Below are 19,766 nucleotides of genomic sequence, written 5' to 3'. Positions count from 1 at the left end.
AAAGAAGGAGTTTCGGGGCAGCATTATGCAATCATAGAGATACAAATAGCTAATCCTGGCAACTAATGTTCTACCATTAATTTACTGAGGCAAGCAGATCAGGGATGTCAAGGTGGTACCCATACCCAGATGAAGATGGTGATAAAAAGGATGGTTGTTGTGGGATCTGTTGTCATGAAGGACAGCTCTCAGTCACGAAGTGTTAAAATCACAGGGCTATAAACACTCTTAGAGCAGCGGGGCAGATGCATTATGCTAAGTAATTTTTCAAGTCGACAGTGTGTGCATACACAGGTCTAAGATTGAACCCAGCATCATGTCTCATTCACAGATGTAATAGTCAGTAACCTGCTCATCAAAATAGTTAATATAATGCTTGATGATCACATCAATATTTGGTGGTGAGGTGGATATGGGGATTTTATCAAGGGGGGCTGATGTACTGTAACATCACTTTCACATGGACTGGTATTGTGTGTGTTTCATAGCATCACATAATGTTTATAGGTGCACTTTCAGGCTGTGACAAATATAACTAGTCACAACCATGACATGATGATGATGATGATGACAATGCAGAACATGCTTTCTAACCATTTTCAAAGTTGACCTCCTTACTGATCTGTGTTCTATGTCATTTTATATCTTTTAAAAAATTCTATGGATAAAATATGACATATAGTAATCAGTAGTTCTGAATATAAATATTAACGTAGATATACATTTCAATGTTGTAGATTTAATTAATTTTCAACAGTAAATTCTGAAAAGTGTAACCTGGAAAGCAGAAAGCAAGTGTCCAGATGAGGATGGTGATAAAAGTCATGGTTGTTGTGGGTTCTGTTGTCATGAAGGACAGCTCTCAGTCATGAAGTGTTAAACTGACAGGGCTATAAAAGCACATAGAGCAGTGGGGCAGATGCATTACACAAATGACTGTTTCAAATCTATTTCAGTTTCAAAGTAGGCTAAAGTCATTATAATATATTTTGTCTGCATGAGCTTGCTTTTATAATAATAGTAATTAGGTGGGTGCTTATATTTGTCCTATTTCATTATATACTCCACCACTGTGGTCACGGCCAGTATCTGCCAATATTAACAATGACCCTGGAGCAATTAGGGTTAAGTGCCAAGCTAAAGGGCACATCGACAGATGTTTCACAGTGTCGGCCTGGGGATTTGAACTAGCAACCTTTTGGTTAATAGGTTGCTGGTTCAAGTCCCCGACTTGACTTGGTGAAAAATCTGTCAATGTGCCCTTGAGCAAGGCACTTAACTCTAATTTCTCCTGTAAGTCCCTCTGGATAAGAGCCTCTGCTAAGTGAAGTAAATGTAATATGTCGGATCAATTGAAAATGAAAATAATGCTTCAGCGATACAAATTGAACAGAGCCCGAAGATGGTGATAAAAGTCATGGTTGTTGTGGGTTCTGTTGTCATGACGGACAGCTCTCAGTCACGACGTGTTAAACCCAAATGTTTATACACTCTAGCGAGCATATGCATATTCATGTTTTAAATCTATTTCAGTTTCCAAGTAGGCTCCCATCATTAAAACTGTATTTTATCCTGCACATGTTAGCTTTTATAACAACAAACATCATACGTTTTACTCTAATATATTGTATATGACAACTTTTCTGCCAGACAATTTCAACTCTAATATCAGATGAAGGGCTCTATTCAGTCCGTATCGCTGAAGTTCACAGCTAAAGGCTTCAGCAATACAGCTTGAATACAGCCCTAACTGTCAGTTCACTCATGCTTGGACTCTTATGTAAGTTCCTCAAATCAGTTAATGAACCCTTCTCTAAACTAAAGCTCGTCGGATTCCTCTGTTAGTGGTGTCTGTTCTCTGTGACTTTACAACCGGAGATATATCTGAGATAAACAACGAATATACACTACATGAATCAATATTACTGCTGTTACTTTTTCTCCTGTCTTTCACATGGACAAAATGGAGGAACACAAATGCTGGATTAAATGTTGAACACTGACTGTTCTGTTCCTAAGAGGATATCTGATACACAGAAGAAAGACTAATGACAAATATCTAGATTTGAGATGCAAATTATATTTTTTATGAATTGTATAAACAGCTCAAATCAAGTGTTTATTTTACCTCGAACGATGTTAAATGGTATTTGTGTTTAATGTGATTCGGTATGAGTGATTTTCACTGTTACAGCTGAAGCATCACAGCACAGAGAGGTTTTTGTACTAGCAGTAATAGGGATTGTATCACTGTGGAGGACTTTTGGTAGCGGCACCAGACTAGATGTTGGAAGTAAGTAAACAACAAAATGAACCACTTTTTTCACTTTTTGATATCACTGTAATTTCTCTGTCAACTGTATGACTTTATGTTGAGTAATTTTTAGGTTTGTTTTACACCTTTATATTTTATAATAAAACTGTAGTGTTTTTCATTTAATCAAAAAACTATTTCAAATGAAGAATATAACATTATATTTGACCAGTATTCATATAAATTCATGATTTAAACCAGAGTCTGAAATATGTAAGTATTCAGCTTTCCCAATGAGTGTTAGGTTTTTGTACGAGCAGTAATAGGGGTTGTATCACTGTGGTACACTTTTGGTAGCGCCACCAGACTAGATGTTGGAAGTAAGTTTCTTGATGTTTGTCTGATTCCATTTTTTTTTCTTAAACTCTTTATTCTCTATTAAAACATTTCGATTTGAGATATTTTACTTTCCAAAAATATTGTTATATATTGAATTTGACTGAGTCTTCTTCCTACAGCTGATTTAATCAAAATGTTAAATTGCAGGCATTTATTGCTTTATTTGTATGATTGCAGACTATATAACTCTTATTCTGTTACGATAACTATAATATTTGTTATTGTAGTCATCAGTACATTGTGTTCATGATAGTCACATTGGTAATGTGAACATAAAAGGTCTCTGTTATGTTTGTATCCAAGCTCTTGGATTCTGCAAAATACTACAAATATGAGTATTCTGATCAGATACGTTCCTAAAAAAATATCTGTATGACAAAGTAATGCTAAAGTTAAACACATCATACTTGTATACTTTATACTTGTAATCAACTTTATATCCTTTGACTGTTTGTGTTTTCTTCACGTCATTTACCAATCTAACTTACATATTAAGTCATTTCCAAAGTACTTTGTTTTGATATAGTTGATGTGTTGTGTTTCTTCCAGGTAACAGTGCCCCCACCCTCACCGTCCTGCCCCCCTCTAGTGAGGAGCTGTCCAGTACAACAACAGCCACACTGATGTGTCTGGCCAACAAGGGCTTCCCCTCAGACTGGACCATGAGCTGGAAAGTGGACGGCAACAGCAAGAAGCAGGAGGCCAGTCCCGGGGTCCTGGAGAAGGACGGTCTGTATAGCTGGAGCAGCACCCTGACTCTCACTGCCCAGGAGTGGACCAAGGCAGGAGAGGTGACCTGTGAAGCACAACAGATATCCCAGACTCCGGTCACCAAGACCCTGAGGAGGGCTGACTGTTCTGGGTAGAACCCCTCAGTCACACACCCCTGTGGAGAGAGGACGCTGGTTCCTCAGCTTTGACTTGCTTTGTTCTAAGATCAGTTGTTCTCTGATTTAGTGATCACTCTCGTGTAGACTAACAGGGGGCTTGGATTGAGTTTGTGTCAATCCATTCTGTAGACTGAGATTCTGTTCGTTTTAGATTTGATGTGATCTGCTTTTATTCACTATCATGTTCGCTTTGATTCTTCGATTATGTAATAATCGATTAAAATAAAGTTTTCTTTTTGGAATGCATATTTGTGTTGTTTCTATTAATGAACTTGATAATATATATATATTTGTAATATTGTGGAAAATAAATGTAATCAGTAAAGCTGATTAATGGTGTATTTGAAAACTGTCAGACCTAAACCTTATTCTCGCTTAATATCATCATTGACCAATAATTAATACTATCACAAAATAATATGTTATGGTCTGTGCTTTGAAGCTATAAACACTACTTCAAGATATAGAGTAGAGTGATAGTCTTCTCTACCTCCAACACCCTGGGAATAGAATGAACATCTGGTGACAGTGCTGCTCTATTCTGGGACAAGCAGAACCACCGAGCCCTGTCTATTTAAATCTGTTTCACTCCCACACCTACCAGTCTAGTTTCAGTTTCACTGCCTGGACTGAGCCAGATGTGAGTGGGTGGACTAGTTTTACTGCAACCTCAATGGTGGATTCAAGGAGGGGGACATTCTTACAATGAATAAACCACCATTTAATAGATGACATATAAGATGGGTATTACTAAAGACAGACATTGACAGTTACTGACATCAAATTCTAATTCATAATTGGTTAAGGACATCTGTGTATTGTCTGAGCTAAACATCTTTTTCCTGAAAGCAGAGGGAAAGTGTTAAACTCACAGGGCTATAAACACTCCCAGACCACTGAAACATGTGCTGCCAATGCAAAGTGTCCTCTCTATGCAACTAGACTTTCATGGTCCCCCAGGGACTAGCAGAATCCTTTTTCTTCTTTCACGACTCTGACGAGCCCAAGGCAGAGGATATACGGCTCCCTCGGGAACAGGCCCCGGACCCAGTGATCTGCGTGAAGGGGAGGCGGAGAAAGAGAGGCCAGAGAAAGAGAGACCAGAGAGCGGGCTGCCTTCTGAGGAACAGGCGGCGATCGAATAAACCACACTCCCCTCAATTCTGCTCGCAAATATGCAATCTTTGGATAATAAAATGGACGAGTTATTGGGAAGATTAAACTACCAACGGGACATTCAAAACTGTAACATCTTATGCTTCACGGAGTCGTGGCTGAACAACGACAATATCAACATACAGCTGGCTGGTTATGCGATGCACCGGCAGGATAGAACAGTGGAGTCTGGTAAGACAAGGGGCGGCGGTCTATGTATTTTTGTAAACAACAGCTGGTGCACGATATCTAAGGAAGTCTCGAGCCATTACTCACCTGAGGTAGAGTTTCTCATGATAAACTGCAGACCATATTACCTACCGAGAGAGTTCTCATCTATATTCTTTGTAGCTTTTTACATACCACCACAGTCAGAGGCTGGCACCAATATAGCATTGAATGAGCTGTATTCCACCATAAGCAAACAAGAAAACACTCAGCCAGGGGCAGCGTTCCTAGTAACCGAGAAATTTAATGCAGGGAAACTTAAATCAGTTTTACCAAATTTCCATCAACATGTTAAATGTGCAACCAGAGGGAAAAGAACTCTGGACCACCTATACTCCACACACAGAGATGCATACAAACCTCTCCCTCGCCCTCCATTTGGAAAATCTGACCATAATTCTATCCTCCTGATTCCTGCTTACAAGCAAAAATTAAAGCAGGAAGCACCAGTGACTAGACCAATAAAAAAGTGGTCAGATGAAGCAGATGCTAAACTACAGGACTGCTTTGCTAGCACAGACTGGATATGTTCCGGGATTCCTCCAATGGCATTGAGGAGTACACCACATCTGTCATTGGCTTCATCAATAAGTGCATCAATGACGTCGTCCCCACGGTGACCGTACGTACATACCCCAACCAGAAACCATGGATTACAGGCAGCATCCGCACTGAGCTAAAGGCTAGAGCTGCCGCTTTCAAGGAGCGGGACTCTAACCCGGACGCTCATAAGAAATCCCGCGATGCACACCGACGAACCATCAAACAGGCAAAGCATCAATACAGGACTAAGATCGAGTCTTACTACACCGGCTCTGATGCTCATCGGATGTGGCAGGGCTTGCAAACCCTTACAGACTACAAAGGAAAGCACAGCCGAAAGCTGCCCAGTGACACAAGCCTACCTGACGAGCTAAACTACTTCTATGCTCGCTTCGAGGCAAATAACACTGAAACATGCATGAGAGCACCAGCTGTACCGGAAGACTGTGTGACCACGCTCTCCGCAGCCGATGTGAGTAAGACCTTTAGACAGGTCAACATTCACAAGGCCGCAGGGCCAGACGGATTACCAGGACGTGTACTGTGAGCATGCGTTGACCACCTAGAAAGTGTCTTCACTGACATTTTCAACCTCTCCCTCTCCGAGTCTGTAATACCAACATGTTTTAAGCAGACCACCATAGTGCCTGTGCCCAAGAACACTAAGGTAACCTGCCTAAATGACTACCGACCCGTAGCACTCACGTCTGTAGCCATGAAGTGCTTTGAAAGGCTGGTCATGGCTCACATCAACCCCATCATCCCAGAAACCCTAAACACACTCCAATTTGCATACTGCCTCAACAGATCCACAGATGCAGTCTCTATTGCACTCCACACTGCCCTTTCCCACCTGGACAGAAGGAACACCTATGTGAGAATGCCATTCATTGACTACAGCTCAGCGTTCAACACCATAGTGCCCTCAAAGCTCATCAATAAGCTAAGGACCCTGGGACTAAACACCTCTCTCTGCAACTGGATCCTGGACTTCTTGATGGGCCGACCCCAGGTGGTAAGGGTAGGTAAAAACACATCCGCCACACTAATCCTCAACACAGGTGCCCCTCAGGAGTGCGTGCTCAGCCCCCTCCTGTACACCCTGTTCACTCATGACTGCATGGCCAGGCACGACTCCAACACCATCATTAAGTTTGCTGATGACACAACAGTGGTAGGCCTGATCACCGACAACAACGAGACAGCCTATACGGAGGAGGTCAGAGACCTGGCCGTGTGGTGCCAGGATAACAACCTCTCCTTCAACGTGATCAAGACAAAGGAGATGATTGTGGACTACAGGAAAAAGAGGACCGAGCACACCCCATTCTCATCGATGGGGCTGTAGCGGAGCAGGTTGAGAGCTTCAAGTTCCTTGGTGTCCACATCAGAACAAACTAACGTGGTCCAAGCACACCATGACAGTCGTGAAGCGGGCACAACAAAACCTATTCCCCCTCAGGGGACTGAAAAGATTTGGGATGGGTCCTCAGATCCTCAAAAGGTTCTACAGCTGCACCATAGAGAGCATCCTGACTGGTTGCATCACTGCCTGGTATGGCAACTGCTTGGTCTCCGACCGCAAGGCACTACAGAGGGTAGTGCGAATGGCCCATGCGGTGTCAGAGGAAGGCACTGAAAATTGTCAAAGTCTCCAGCCACCCTAGTCATAGACTGTTCTCTCTGCTACCGCATGGCAAGCAGTACCAGGGCACAAAGTCCAGGTCCAAGAGCCTTCTAAACAGCTTCTACCCCCAAGCCATAAGACTGCTAAACATCTAGTCAAATGGCTACCCAGACTATTCACAATGCCCCCCTCCCCTCTCCACACCACTGCCTCTCTCTGTTTTCATCTATACATAGTCACTTTAATTAACTCTATCTACATGTACATACTACCTCAACTAACCGGTGCCCCCGCACATTGACTCTGTACTGGCACCCCCCTGTATATATTGTTATTTTTTACTGCTCCTCTTCAATTACTTGTTACTTTTATCTCTTATTCTTATCCGTATTTTTTGAAACTGCACTGTCGGTTAGGGCTTGTAAGTAAGCATTTCACTGTGAGTTCTACACCTGTTGTATTCGGAGCACGTGACTAATACAATTTGATTTGATTTGATTTGACTTATGGCTTATGTTATTGCTTCAGGAATGCTTTAATGTGACGGTGCATGAGTTGACATATTTTCATCATTACTGATATACACAGAGTGTACAAAACATTAGGAACATCTGCTCTTTCCATGACATGGACTGACCAGGTGAGGTCGAAGTAATTCTCAGTAGAGCTCCGAGACAGGATTGTGTCGAGGAACATATCTGGGGAAGGGTACTAAAACATTTCCCCAAGAACACAGTGGCCTCCATCATTCTGAAATGGAAGAAGTTTGGAACAACCAAGACTCTTCCTAGAGATGGCTGCCCGGCCAAACTGAGCAATCGGGGGAGAAGGGCCTTGGTCTGGGAGGTGACCAAGAACCCGATGGTCACTCTGACAGAGCTCTAGAGTTCCTCTGTGGAGATGGGAGAACCTTACAGAAGGACAACTATCTCTGCAGCACTCCACCAATCACGCCTTTATGGTAGAGTGGCCAGATGGAAGCCACTCCTCAGTAAAAGGCACAACAGCACACTTGGAGTTTGGCAAAATGCACATAAAGAACTCTCAGACCATGAGAAACAAGATTCTCGGGTTTGATGAGGCCAAGATTGAACTCTTTGGCCTGATTTCCAAACGTCACGTCTCGAGGAAACCTGGAACCATCCCTACGGTGAAGCATGGTGGTGGCAGCATCATGCTGTGGGGATGTTTTTCAGCGGCAGGGACTGGGAGAATAGTCAGGATAAGGGAAAGATGAATGGAGCAAGGTACAGAGAGATCCTTGATGAAAACCTGCTCCAGAGCTCTCAAGACCTCAGACTGGGGCAAAGGTTCACCTTCCAACAGGACAACGACCCTAAGCACACAGCTAAGACAACGCATGGCTTTGGGACAAATGAAATCTCTGAAATCTTCATCCCTAACTACAACGTTTTCAGACAAGATAGAACGACCAAAGGGGGCGGTGTTGCAATCTACTGCAGAGATAGCCTGCAGAGTTCTGTCCTGCTATCCAGGTCTGTACCCAAACAATTTGAACTTCTACTTTTAAAAATCCACCTCTCCAAAAACAAGTCTCTCACCGTTGCCGCCTGCTATAGACCCCCCTCGGCCCCTAGTTGTGCTCTGGACACCATATGTGAACTGATTGCCCCCCATCTATCTTCAGAGCTCGTGCTACTAGGTGACCTAAACTGGGACATGCTTAACACCCCAGCCATCCTACAATCCAAGCTTGATGCCCTCAATCTCATACAAATTATTAATGAACCCACCAGGTACAACCCCAAAGCCGCAAACACTGGCACCCTCATAGATATCATCCTAACCAACGTGCCCTCTAAATACACCTCTGCTGTTTTCAACCAAGATCTCAGCGATCACTGCCTCATTGCCTGCACCCGTAATGGGTCAGCGGTCAAACGACCTCCACTCATCACTGTCAAACGCTCCCTGAAACATTTCAACGAGCAAGCCTTTCTAATCGACCTGGCCCTGGTATCCTGGAAGGATATTGACCTCATCCCGTCAGTAGAGGATGCCTGGTTATTTTTTTAAAATGCCTTCCTCTCCATCTTAAATAAGCATGCCCCTTTCAAGAAATTTAGAACCAGGAACAGATATAGCCCTTGGTTCTCCCCAGACCTGACTGCCCTTAACCAACACAAAAATATCCTGTGGCGTTCTGCATTAGCATCGAACTGCCCCCGCGATATGCAACTTTTTAGGGAAGTTAGAAACCAATCACACAGGCAGTTAGAAACGCCAAGGCTAGCTTTTTCAAACAGAAATTCGCTTCGTGCAACTCCAACTCTAAAAAGTTGTGGGACATTGTAAAGTCCATGGAGAATAAGAACACCTCCTCCCAACTGCCCACTGCACTGAGGATAGGAAACTCTGTCACCACCGATAAGCCCACTATAATTGAGAATTTCAATAAGCATTTTTTCTACGGCTGGCCATGCTTTCCACCTAACTACCCCTACTGCATTCAACAGCACTGCACCCCCCACAGCTACTCGCCCAAGCCTCCCCCATTTCTCCTTCTCCCAAATCCATTCAGCTGATGTTCTGAAAGAGCTGCAAAATCTGGACCCCTACAAATCAGCTGGGCTTGACAATCTGGACCCTTTCTTTCTAAAATTATCTGCCGAAATTATTGCAACCCCTATTACTAGCCTGTTCAACCTCTCTTTCGTGTCGTCTGAGATTCCCATAGATTGGAAAGCAGCTGCTGTCATCCCCCTCTTCAAAGGAGGTGACACTCTTGACCCAAATTGCTACAGACCTATATCCATCCTACCCTGCCTTTCTAAGGTCTTCGAAAGCCAAGTCAACAAACAGATTACCGACCATTTCGAATCCCACCGCACCCTCTCCGCTATGCAATCTGGTTTCAGAGCTGGTCATGGGTGCACCTCAGCCACGCTCAAGGTCCTAAACGACATCGTAACCGCCATCGATAAGAAACAATACTGTGCTGCCGTATTCATTGACCTGGCCAAAGCTTTTGACTCTGTTAATCACCACATCCTCATCGGCAGACTCAGTAGCCTTGGTTTCTCAAACGATTGCGTCGCCTGGTTCACCAACTACTTCTCTGACAGAGTTCAGTGTGTCAAATCGGAGGGCCTACTGTCTGGACCTCTGGCAGTCTCTATGGGGGTACCACAGGGTTCAATTCTTGGGCCAACTCTTTTCTCTGTATACATAAATGATGTCGCTCTTGCTGCTGGTGAATCTCTGATCCACCTCTACGCAGACGACACCATTCTGTACACTTCTGGCCCTTCTTTGGACACTGTGTTAACAACCCTCCAGACGAGCTTCAATGCCATTCAACTCTCCTTCCGTGGTCTCCAACTGCTCCTAAACACAAGTAAAACTAAATGCATGCTCTTCAACCGATCGCTGCCTGCACCTGCCCGCCTGTCCAGCATCACTTCTCTGGACGGTTCTAACTTAGAATTTGTGGACAACTACAAATACCTAGGTGTCTGGTTAGACTGTAAACTCTCCTTCCAGACTCACATCTATCATCTCCAATCCAAAGTGAAATCTCGAATTGGCTTCCTATTTCGCAACAAAGCATCCTTCACTCATGCTGCCAAACATACCCTCGTAAAACTGACCATCCTACCAATCCTCGACTTCGGCGATGTCATTTACAAAATAGCTTCCAATACCCTAGTCAACAAGCTGGATGCAGTCTATCACAGTGCCATCCGTTTTGTCACCAAAGCCCCATATACTACCCACCACTGCGACCTGTACGCTCTCGTTGGCTGGCCTTCGCTTCATAATCGTCGCCAAACACATTGGCTCCAGGTCATCTACAAGACCCTGCTAGGTAAAGTCCCCCCTTATCTCCGCTCACTGGTCACCATAGCAGCACCCACCTGTAGCACGCGCTCCAGCAGGTATATCTCTCTGGTCACCCCTAAAGCCAACTCCTCCTTTGGTCGTCTCTCCTTCCAGTTCTCTGCTGCCAATGACTGGAACGAACTACAAAAATCTCTGAAACTGGAAACACTTATCTCCCTCACTAGCTTTAAGCACCAGCTGTCAGAGCAGCTCACAGATCACTGCACCTGTACATAGCCCATCTATAATTTAGCCCAAACTACTACCTCTTCCCCTACTGTATTTATTTATTTTGCTCCTTTGCACCATATTATTTATATTTTTATCTCTGAACTTTCTTCAAACTACAAATCTACCATTCCAGTGTTTTTCTTGGTATACTTTATTTACTTTGCCACCATGGCATTTTTTTTGCCTTTACCTCCCTTATCTCACATCATTTGCTCACATTGTATATAGTCTTATTTATTTATTTTTCTACTGCATCATTGATTGTATGTTGTTTTACTCCATGTGTAACTCTGTGTTTTTGTATGTTGTCGAACTGCTTTGCTTTATCTTGGCCAGGTCGCAATTGTAAATGAGAACTTGTTCTCAACTTGCCTACCTGGTTAAATAAAGGTGAAAAAATAAAAAATAAAAAATAAAAATAAAATAGGTACCCTGGACTGGGTCAGATGTGAGGGAGTGGACTGGTTTGAACCTCCATGGTGGATTCAGGGAGGGTGCAATAACAGATATTCCAACATGTAATCTATGACAGATAAAATGTATATTATACATTATGTAGATATATCTAATGCCTGAACCCAGCATCATGTCTTATCCACAGATATAACAGTCAATAACCTGCTCATCAAAATAGTTAATATAATGCTAGATGATCACATCAATATCTGGTTGTGAGGTGTATATGGAGATTGTATCTAGGGGGGCTGATGCTGATGTAACATAACCTTTTTCTTTACTTCTGAACATCTTATTATGCATATTGGACTGGTATTGTGGGAATTTTAATACTTCAAATAACTATTGTAGGTGCACAATAATGATGAGGATGATGATGGGGAACATGTGATCTGAATGATGCTTTCTAAACATATTCAAAGTTGACTTCACTACACCAGTGTTCCATGTCACTGTGTCTTCTATGACAGAACCTCAGGTTGTTTTGATGGGTTATGATCATGTTATATCATCTCAGTAAATATGGTTGAATCTTTGCTTGAAACTCATTACCTGACTGGGGGACCTTGCAGAGACTGGGATATTTATTCTGAAATAATGTGAGACATTATTTCACATCGATGGAATCCATTCAACTTATTGTCTGAAATGTTAATTAAAGGTTGGTTTGACATAGCAAAAGGGAAGGCATATTTATGCAGTCTGGACCTATGAGTGTTGTCTGTTCAAGAATATTTGAACATAAAGTTGGATAAGTTGACATTATAGTCATCATCACTGATATATTTATCTCAGTATATTTTAGTTCAGTCAATCTTCCATGTCACTGTCTCTTTCCCCTCAGCACCTGCAGTAGGTCGCAGCTGTAGCAGTACAGTCACTGTGCAGTCTGACTGAGGGAGGTTTTTGTACAGCTCTGTATCACTGTGTGAACACATTTTTACTATTGATGTAATGGTAACTCTGACAGTAGTAATCTCCGGCATCTTCAGCCAGGACTCCACTGATGGTCAGAGTGAAGTCACTATGAGTTCCACTACCACTGAATCTAGATGGAGTCCCAGACTGAAGTGTTGTAGCATAGTAAATAAGGAGTTTAGGAGCTCCTCCAGGTTTCTGTTGGTACCAGGCTAGACGGGGAGAAGAGGTCCCTACACCATACACATTACTGCTGGTTTTACAGTTCAGAGAGACTGCCTGTCCTGGGAGAACAGCTTTCACTGCAGGAGTCTGAGTGACAGTGACCTGTCCTCTGGATTCTGAAAAAGATACATTTAAGATCTCAGAGAACATTTGGTCATGTTGTCTAAATCTGTCTAATTTTCTCAATTTGAGACAAAATTAAGATGAAACATTCAAATAATAAACAGATTTTAGACCAGCAGAATGTAAATCATACCTTAAAGACATCAATATCCACACAAAGCTCACAATAAAAGTCATTGTTGAAGTTCTGTTGTTATGAAGGACAGCGCTCAGTCATGAAGTGTTAAACTCTCAGGGCTATAAACACTACCAGAGCACTGAAGCATGTGTTGCCAATGCAAAGTGTCCTATGTAAATATTATTCCTGGTAAGGACCCACATTCAACTGTTAACTATGATTCAGATTACACAGATTATTTCATTTTGTTTTAAATAACTACTACTGTAAGTCAGTGTCACGCTTGTCGTTGGAAATGGAGGACCAAAACGCAGCAGGTATGTGTATGCTCATCTTGCTTTTTAATAAATACAAAATGAACACCAAAATAACAAAGAACGACCGATCGACAAAAAAACTGTCTGGTAAGGCACAAGGCTAAACACAGAATAATCACCCACAAATAACAAACACAAACACACCCTAATATATGGGACTCTTCAAAGGCAGATAGACAACACCTGCCTTCAACTGAGAGTCCCAACCCCAATTAACCAAACATAGAAACAGACTACCTAGACTAGACATAGAATTACATAAACATAGATCATAAACCAAAAACCCGGAAATACTCAATCAAACGCCCTATTTTCCCAAAACACCACCCCGAACCACATAAAACAAATACCCTCTGCCACGTCCTGACCAAACTACAATACCAATTAACCTTATACTGGTCAGGACGTGACAGTCAGTGATTCAAGATGAACATTTAATTATCTGTGTTCTTTAGTGGACTGTAGTCATAATTCAGAACTATCAGTCCCAATTGTATTATACTAGTACTTCATGATTATCAGTCCCTATTGTATTACACTAGTACTTCAGTACTATCAGTCCCTATTGTATTATGCTAGTACTTCAGTACTATGAGTCCCTATTGTATTATACTAGTACCTCAGGATTATCAGTCCCTATTCTGCCCTACAAAGGCAAAACTTAGTAACAACGAATTCTGATCTGTTGTAATGGCCAGGTATATTATCTGATTAATGTGATATTTAGTTTCTGTCACACCCTGATCAGTTTCATCTGTCCTCATTATTGTCTCCACCCCCTCCAGGTGTCGCTTGTTTTCCCCAGTGTATTTATCCCTGTTTTTCCTGTCTCTCTGTGCCAGTTCGTCTTGTATCTTTCCAAGTCAACCAGCGTTTTTCCCATTCTCCTGCTTTTTGAATTCTTCTTTTTCTAGTCCTCCTGGTTTTGACCCTTGTCTGTTTCTGGACCCGCCTGCCTGACTATTCTGCCTGCCTTGACCATGAGCCTGTCTGCCACTCTGTACCTCCTGGACTCTGATCTGGGTTTGACCTTTTTGCCTGTCCACGACCATTCTCTTGCCTACCCCTTTGGATTAATAAACATTGTAAGACTCCAACCATCTGCCTCCTGTGTCGGCATTTGGGTCTCGCCTTGTGCCATGATAGTTTCTTGACACAAAAACAAGCCACTTGATCAGAATATATCATGGGTTATCAGAAATTGATGTCTGTCAATACAGAAAAATACTTTGAAGTCAGATTTTGCAGAAGAAAAAGAAATACATAGCTATTGTGTTTTGCCTTTGTTGGGCAGTATTGTGTTATAATAGTAGTTCAGTACAATCAGTCCCTATTGTATTATACTAGTGCTTCAGTACTATCAGTCCCTATTGTTTTGTACTAGTACTATCAGTCCCTATTGTATTATACTAGTACTTCAGTACTATTCAAATAAAACAAAATAAAATTGTATTTGTCACAGGCAACAAAAAAAAAGAAATCATTTAGAACTGGTGTTAAGTATTTACTAAATCAACTGAAGTAAACAATAAATAAAGAAAAAAGAAAAAAAAGAAAAACAGAAAAATAACAAATAATTAAAGAGCAACAATAAAATATTAGTAACTAAGCTATATACAGGGGATACCGGTACATAGCCAATGGGGGGGGGGGTAGTTGTTCAGGAGTGTTATTGCTTGGGGCCTTCCTCTGGTTCAATTTTTAGGGCCTTCCTCTGACACCGCCTGGTAAAGAGGTCCTGGGTGAAAGGAAGCTTGGCCCCAGTGATGTACTGGGCCTTTCGCATTACCCTCTGTAGTGTCTTGCGGTCGGAGGCCGAGCAGTTGCCATACCAGGCGGTGAGGCAACCAGTCAGGATGTTCTTGATGGTGCAGCTGTATAAATTTTTGAGGATCAGAGGACCATGCCAAATCTTTTCAGTCTCCTGAGGGGGAATAGGTTTTGTCGTGCCCTCCTCAGGAATGTCTTGGTGTGTTTGGACCAGGACAGTTCGTTGGTGATGTGGACACCAAGGAACTTGAAGCTCTCAACCTGCTCCACCACAGCCCCGTCGATGAGAATGGGGGCATGCTAGGCCCTCCTTTTCCTGAAGTCCACAATCATCTCCTTTGTCTTGATCATGTTGAGGGAGAGGTTGTTATCCTGGCACCACATTGCCAGGTCTCTGATCTCCTCCATATAGGCTGTCTCATTGTTGTCTGTGATCAGGCCTACCACTGTTGTGTCATCGGCAAACTTAATGATGGTGTTGGAGTCATGCTTGGCCATGCAGTCATGAGTGAACAGGGAATACAGGAGCGGACTGAACACGCACCCCTGAGGGGCCACCGTGTTGAGGATCAGTGTGGCAGATGTGTTGTTACCTACCCTTACCACCTGGGGACGGCCCGTCAGGAAGTCCAGGATCCAGTTGCAGAGGGAGGTGTTTAGGCCCAGGGTCCTTAGCTTAGTGATGAGCTTTGAGGGCACTATGGTGTTGAACACTGAGCTGTAGTCAATGAATAGCATTCTCACGTAGGTGTTCATTTTGTCCAGGTGGGAAAGGACCGTGTGGAGTGCAATAGAGATTGCGTCATCTGTTGATCTGTTGGGGCGATATGCAAATTGGAGTGGGTCTAGGGTTTCTGGTAAAATGGTGTTGATGTCAGCCATGAACAGCCTTTCAAAGCACTTCATGACTACAGACGTGAGTGCTACGGGTCGGTAGTCATTAAGGCAGGTTACCTTGGTGTTCTTGGGCACAGGGACTATGGTGGTCTGCTTGAAACATGTTGGTATTACAGACTCGTACAGGGACAGGTTGAAAATGTCAGTGAAGACACCTGCCAGTTGGTCAGCGCATGTCGTAGTAAACGCCCTGGTAATCCGCCTGGCCCTGCGGCCTTGTGAATGTTGACCTTAGTCACATCGGCTATGGAGTGCGTGATCACACAGTTGTCCAGAGCAGCTGCTGCTCTCATGCATGCTTCAGTGTTGCTTGCCTCGAAGCACACATAGAAGTCATTTAGCTCGTTTGGTAGGCTCATGTCACTGGGCATCTCACGGCTGTGCTTCCCTTTATAGTCCTTAACCTGTTGCGGAAAGACCCCTCGCCAACAGCCAGTGAAATAGCAGGGCGCCAAATTCAAAACAATAAAAATCTCATAATTACAATTTCTCAAAAATACAAGTATTATACACCATTTCAAAGATAAACTTCTCATTAATCCAACCACAGTGTCCAATTTCAAAAAGGCTTTATGGCGAAAGCATACCATTAGATTATGTTAGGACAGCGCCTAGACAAGAAAAACCACACAGCCATTTTCCAAGCAAGGAGAGGCGTCACAAAGACTAGAAATACAGCTAAAATGAATCACTAACCTTTGACGATCTTCTTCAGATGACACTCCCAGGACTCAATGTTACACAATACATGTATGTTTTGTTCGATAAAGTTCATATTTATATCCAAAAACCCCATTTTACATTGGCGCGTAATGTTCAGAAATGTTTTGCCTCCAAAACCCCCGGTGAATGAGCACATCAATTTACAGAAATACACATCATTAACTTTGATTAAAGATACGAGTGTTTTACATGGGATTAAAGACAAACTTCTCCTTAATGCAACCGCTTTGTCAGATTTCAAAACAGCTTTACAGCTGAGTACAGCGCTCAGCCATCAAAGCAAGCTATACAGTTACCCGCCAAGTTGTGGAGTCAACAAAAGTCAGAAACAGCGTTATAAATCTTCACTTACCTTTGCTGATCTTCAGCGGAACGCACTCGAAAAACTCCCAGTTCCACAAGAAATGTTTGTTTTGTTTGATAAAGTCCATATTTATGTCCAAATACTTCATGTTTACTTCAGTTTAGCTCACTAATCGAAATGCATAATGCGCTGGTGCAAAGGCTAGACGCAAAGTCAAAAAAGTTCCATAAGAGTTCGTAGAAACATGTCAAACGATGTCCATAATCAATATTTAGGATATTTTTGTCATAAATCTTCAATAATATCCCAACAGGACAATAGCGTATTGAATACAGAAGAAAAAGAAAGAACGGCGCGCTTCACGTGACTGCGCAAGAGTGCACTAATGTCTTTCAGGAAGCCTGTTGTTTTGAGAGCTCTTATTCGATTCCCTGTCAAATTACAAGCCTGAAACAATTTCTAAAGACTGTTGACATCTGCTGGAAGCATTAGGAAGTGCAATTTGACCCCACAGACACAGCATATTAGAAAGGCAATCACTTAAAAACTACAACCCTCAAAATCTTCCACTTCCTGGTTGGATTTTCCTCAGGTTTTTGCCTGCCATATGAGTTCTGTTATACTCACAGACATTATTTTAACAGTTGTGGAAACTTTAGAGTGTTTTCTATCCAAATCTACACATTATATGCATATCATAGCTTCTGGGCCTGAGTAACAGGCTGTTTACTTTGGGCACCTCATTCATCCCAATTTCCAAATACTGCCCCCTAGCCCGAAGAAGTTAATAGTTTGCAAGCCCTGTCACATCCAACGAGCATTGGAGCTGGTGTAGTAGGATTCAATCTTAGTCTTGTGTTGATGCTTTGCCTGTTTGATGGTTCGTTGGAGGGAATAGCGTGATTTATTATAAGCTTCCGGGTTAGAGTCCCGCTCCTTGAAAGCGACAGCTCTACCCTTTAGCTCAGTGCGGATGTTGCCTGTAATCCAAGGCTTCTGGTTGGGGTATGTACGTACGGTCACTGTGGGGACAACGTCATCGATGCACGTATTGATGAAGCCAGTGACTGATGTGGTGTACTCCTCAATGCCATCGGAAGAATCCCTGAACATATTCCAGTCTGTGCTTGCAAAACAGTCCTGTAGTTTAGCATCTGCGTCATCTGACCACTTCCATACTGAGCAAGTCACTGGTACTTCCTGTAGTTAGTTTTTGCTTGTACGCAGGAATCAGGAGGATAGAGTTATGGTCAGATTTGTGAAATGGAGGGCAAGAGAGAGCTTTGTACGTGTCTCTGTGTGTGGAGTGAAGGTGGTCTGGAGTTTTTTCCTCTGGTTGCACATGTTACATGCTGGTAGAAATGAAGTAAAACGGATGTAGGTTTCCCTGCATTAAAGTCCCCGGCCACTAGGAGCGCCGCCGCTGGTTGAGCATTTTCTTGTTTGCTTATGGGTGCGGTCTTAGTGCCAGCATCGATTTGTGGTGGTAAATAGACAGCTACGAAAAATATAGATGAAAACTATCTTGGTAAATAGTGTGGTCTACAGTTTATCATGAGATACCTCAGGCGAGCAAAACCTTGAGACTTCATTAATATTAGATTTCGTGTAGCAGCTGTTATTGACAAATAGACACAGACAGCCACCCCTTTTCTAACCGCAGGCAGCTGTTCTATCTTGCCGATGCACGGAAAACCCAGCCAGCTGTATGTAATCCATGTTGTCGTTCATCGACGACTCTGTGAAACATAAGATATTGCCGTTTTTAATGTCCCGTTAGTAGGATAGTCTTGATCGGAGCTCATCCAGTTATTATCCAATGATTGCACGTTGGCTAATAGGACCGATGGTAGGGGCGGGTGTTACGTGTTACGTTTTTCTTGTTCCCCATTTTTTCCCCTGCTAGTGTGTTTGTCTTGGGCATTACAGGTGTACCGAGTTGCGGCTAACGATGGTGGGCGTGGCTGTAGCTGATTACAGAGAGGATATCTGTTTGCCGAGAGAGAGAGAGAGAGAGAGAGAGAGAGAGAGAGAGAGAGAGAGAGAGAGAGAGAGAGAGAGAGAGAGAGAGAGAGAGAGAGAGAGAGAGAGAGAGAGAGAGAGAGAGAGAGAGAGAGAGAGAGAGAGAGAGAGAGAGAGAGAGAGAGAGAGAGAGAGAGAGAGAGAGAGAGAGAGAGAGAGAGAGAGAGAGAGAGAGAGAGAGGACACTTGTTTTTTGTTTGATTATTTGTGTTAATTTCCTTGTGTTTCAGCCTGTCCTCCTGAGGCGCTCCACCCTACCTAGGTCCTGGAGAAGGGAAAAGGTAGATCTGCCCATGGGTGTACATTCTCACGTAGATAACCCATTGTTTTATACACTAGGTTAGCCGGGCGGGTGTCACCCTTGTATTTTTCTTGGAACCAGGTAGGACAGTGGGTTAGGGTTTAGAATGTGTTAGGAAGGATTAGGTGTGTAGAAGAGGAGGGACCTTTTGTTTATTTTCATTACTTGGACCCCGATCCCAAACATTTCCTTCTCTTACCTTCCCTTGTTGTGGTTGTTTTGTTTCTTATTAATTATTTATGGGTGTGTTATATTGTTTATTTAACTAATTCACTAAACATCCCCTGAGGGTTAAAATTGAGTTCTGGTTGTGGTCTGATTTATTTATCGCTCATTGCACCCCACATTTCTTCCCTTTCCATCTGTATTACCTGGTGTGTTTAGGCCCAGGCATTTACGTCTCCTCCTCAGACGAGCTACAC

At 42.9% G+C, this 19,766-nt stretch overlaps 2 gene segments (V, D, J or C); one reads left to right on the top strand and one right to left on the bottom strand.

The window, feature by feature from the left end:
- Window positions 1–2,558: 2,558 nt before the first annotated feature.
- On the top strand, window positions 2,559–3,789 carry LOC106597302 (Ig kappa-b4 chain C region-like). The segment is given in 2 exon segments: window positions 2,559–2,634; window positions 3,203–3,789. A coding segment is annotated over 1 exon segment (243 nt).
- Window positions 3,790–11,676: 7,887 nt separating this feature from the next.
- LOC123743784 (Ig kappa chain V region K29-213-like) lies at window positions 11,677–13,069 on the bottom strand. The segment is given in 2 exon segments: window positions 11,677–12,885; window positions 13,006–13,069. Coding segments are annotated over 2 exon segments (402 nt in total).
- Window positions 13,070–19,766: the final 6,697 nt, after the last annotated feature.

This window comes from Salmo salar, chromosome ssa07 (genome assembly GCF_905237065.1).
Source record: "Salmo salar chromosome ssa07, Ssal_v3.1, whole genome shotgun sequence".
In the NCBI taxonomy this organism is placed as follows: Eukaryota; Metazoa; Chordata; class Actinopteri; order Salmoniformes; family Salmonidae; genus Salmo; species Salmo salar.
This window is presented reverse-complemented; position numbering and strand designations above follow the sequence as displayed.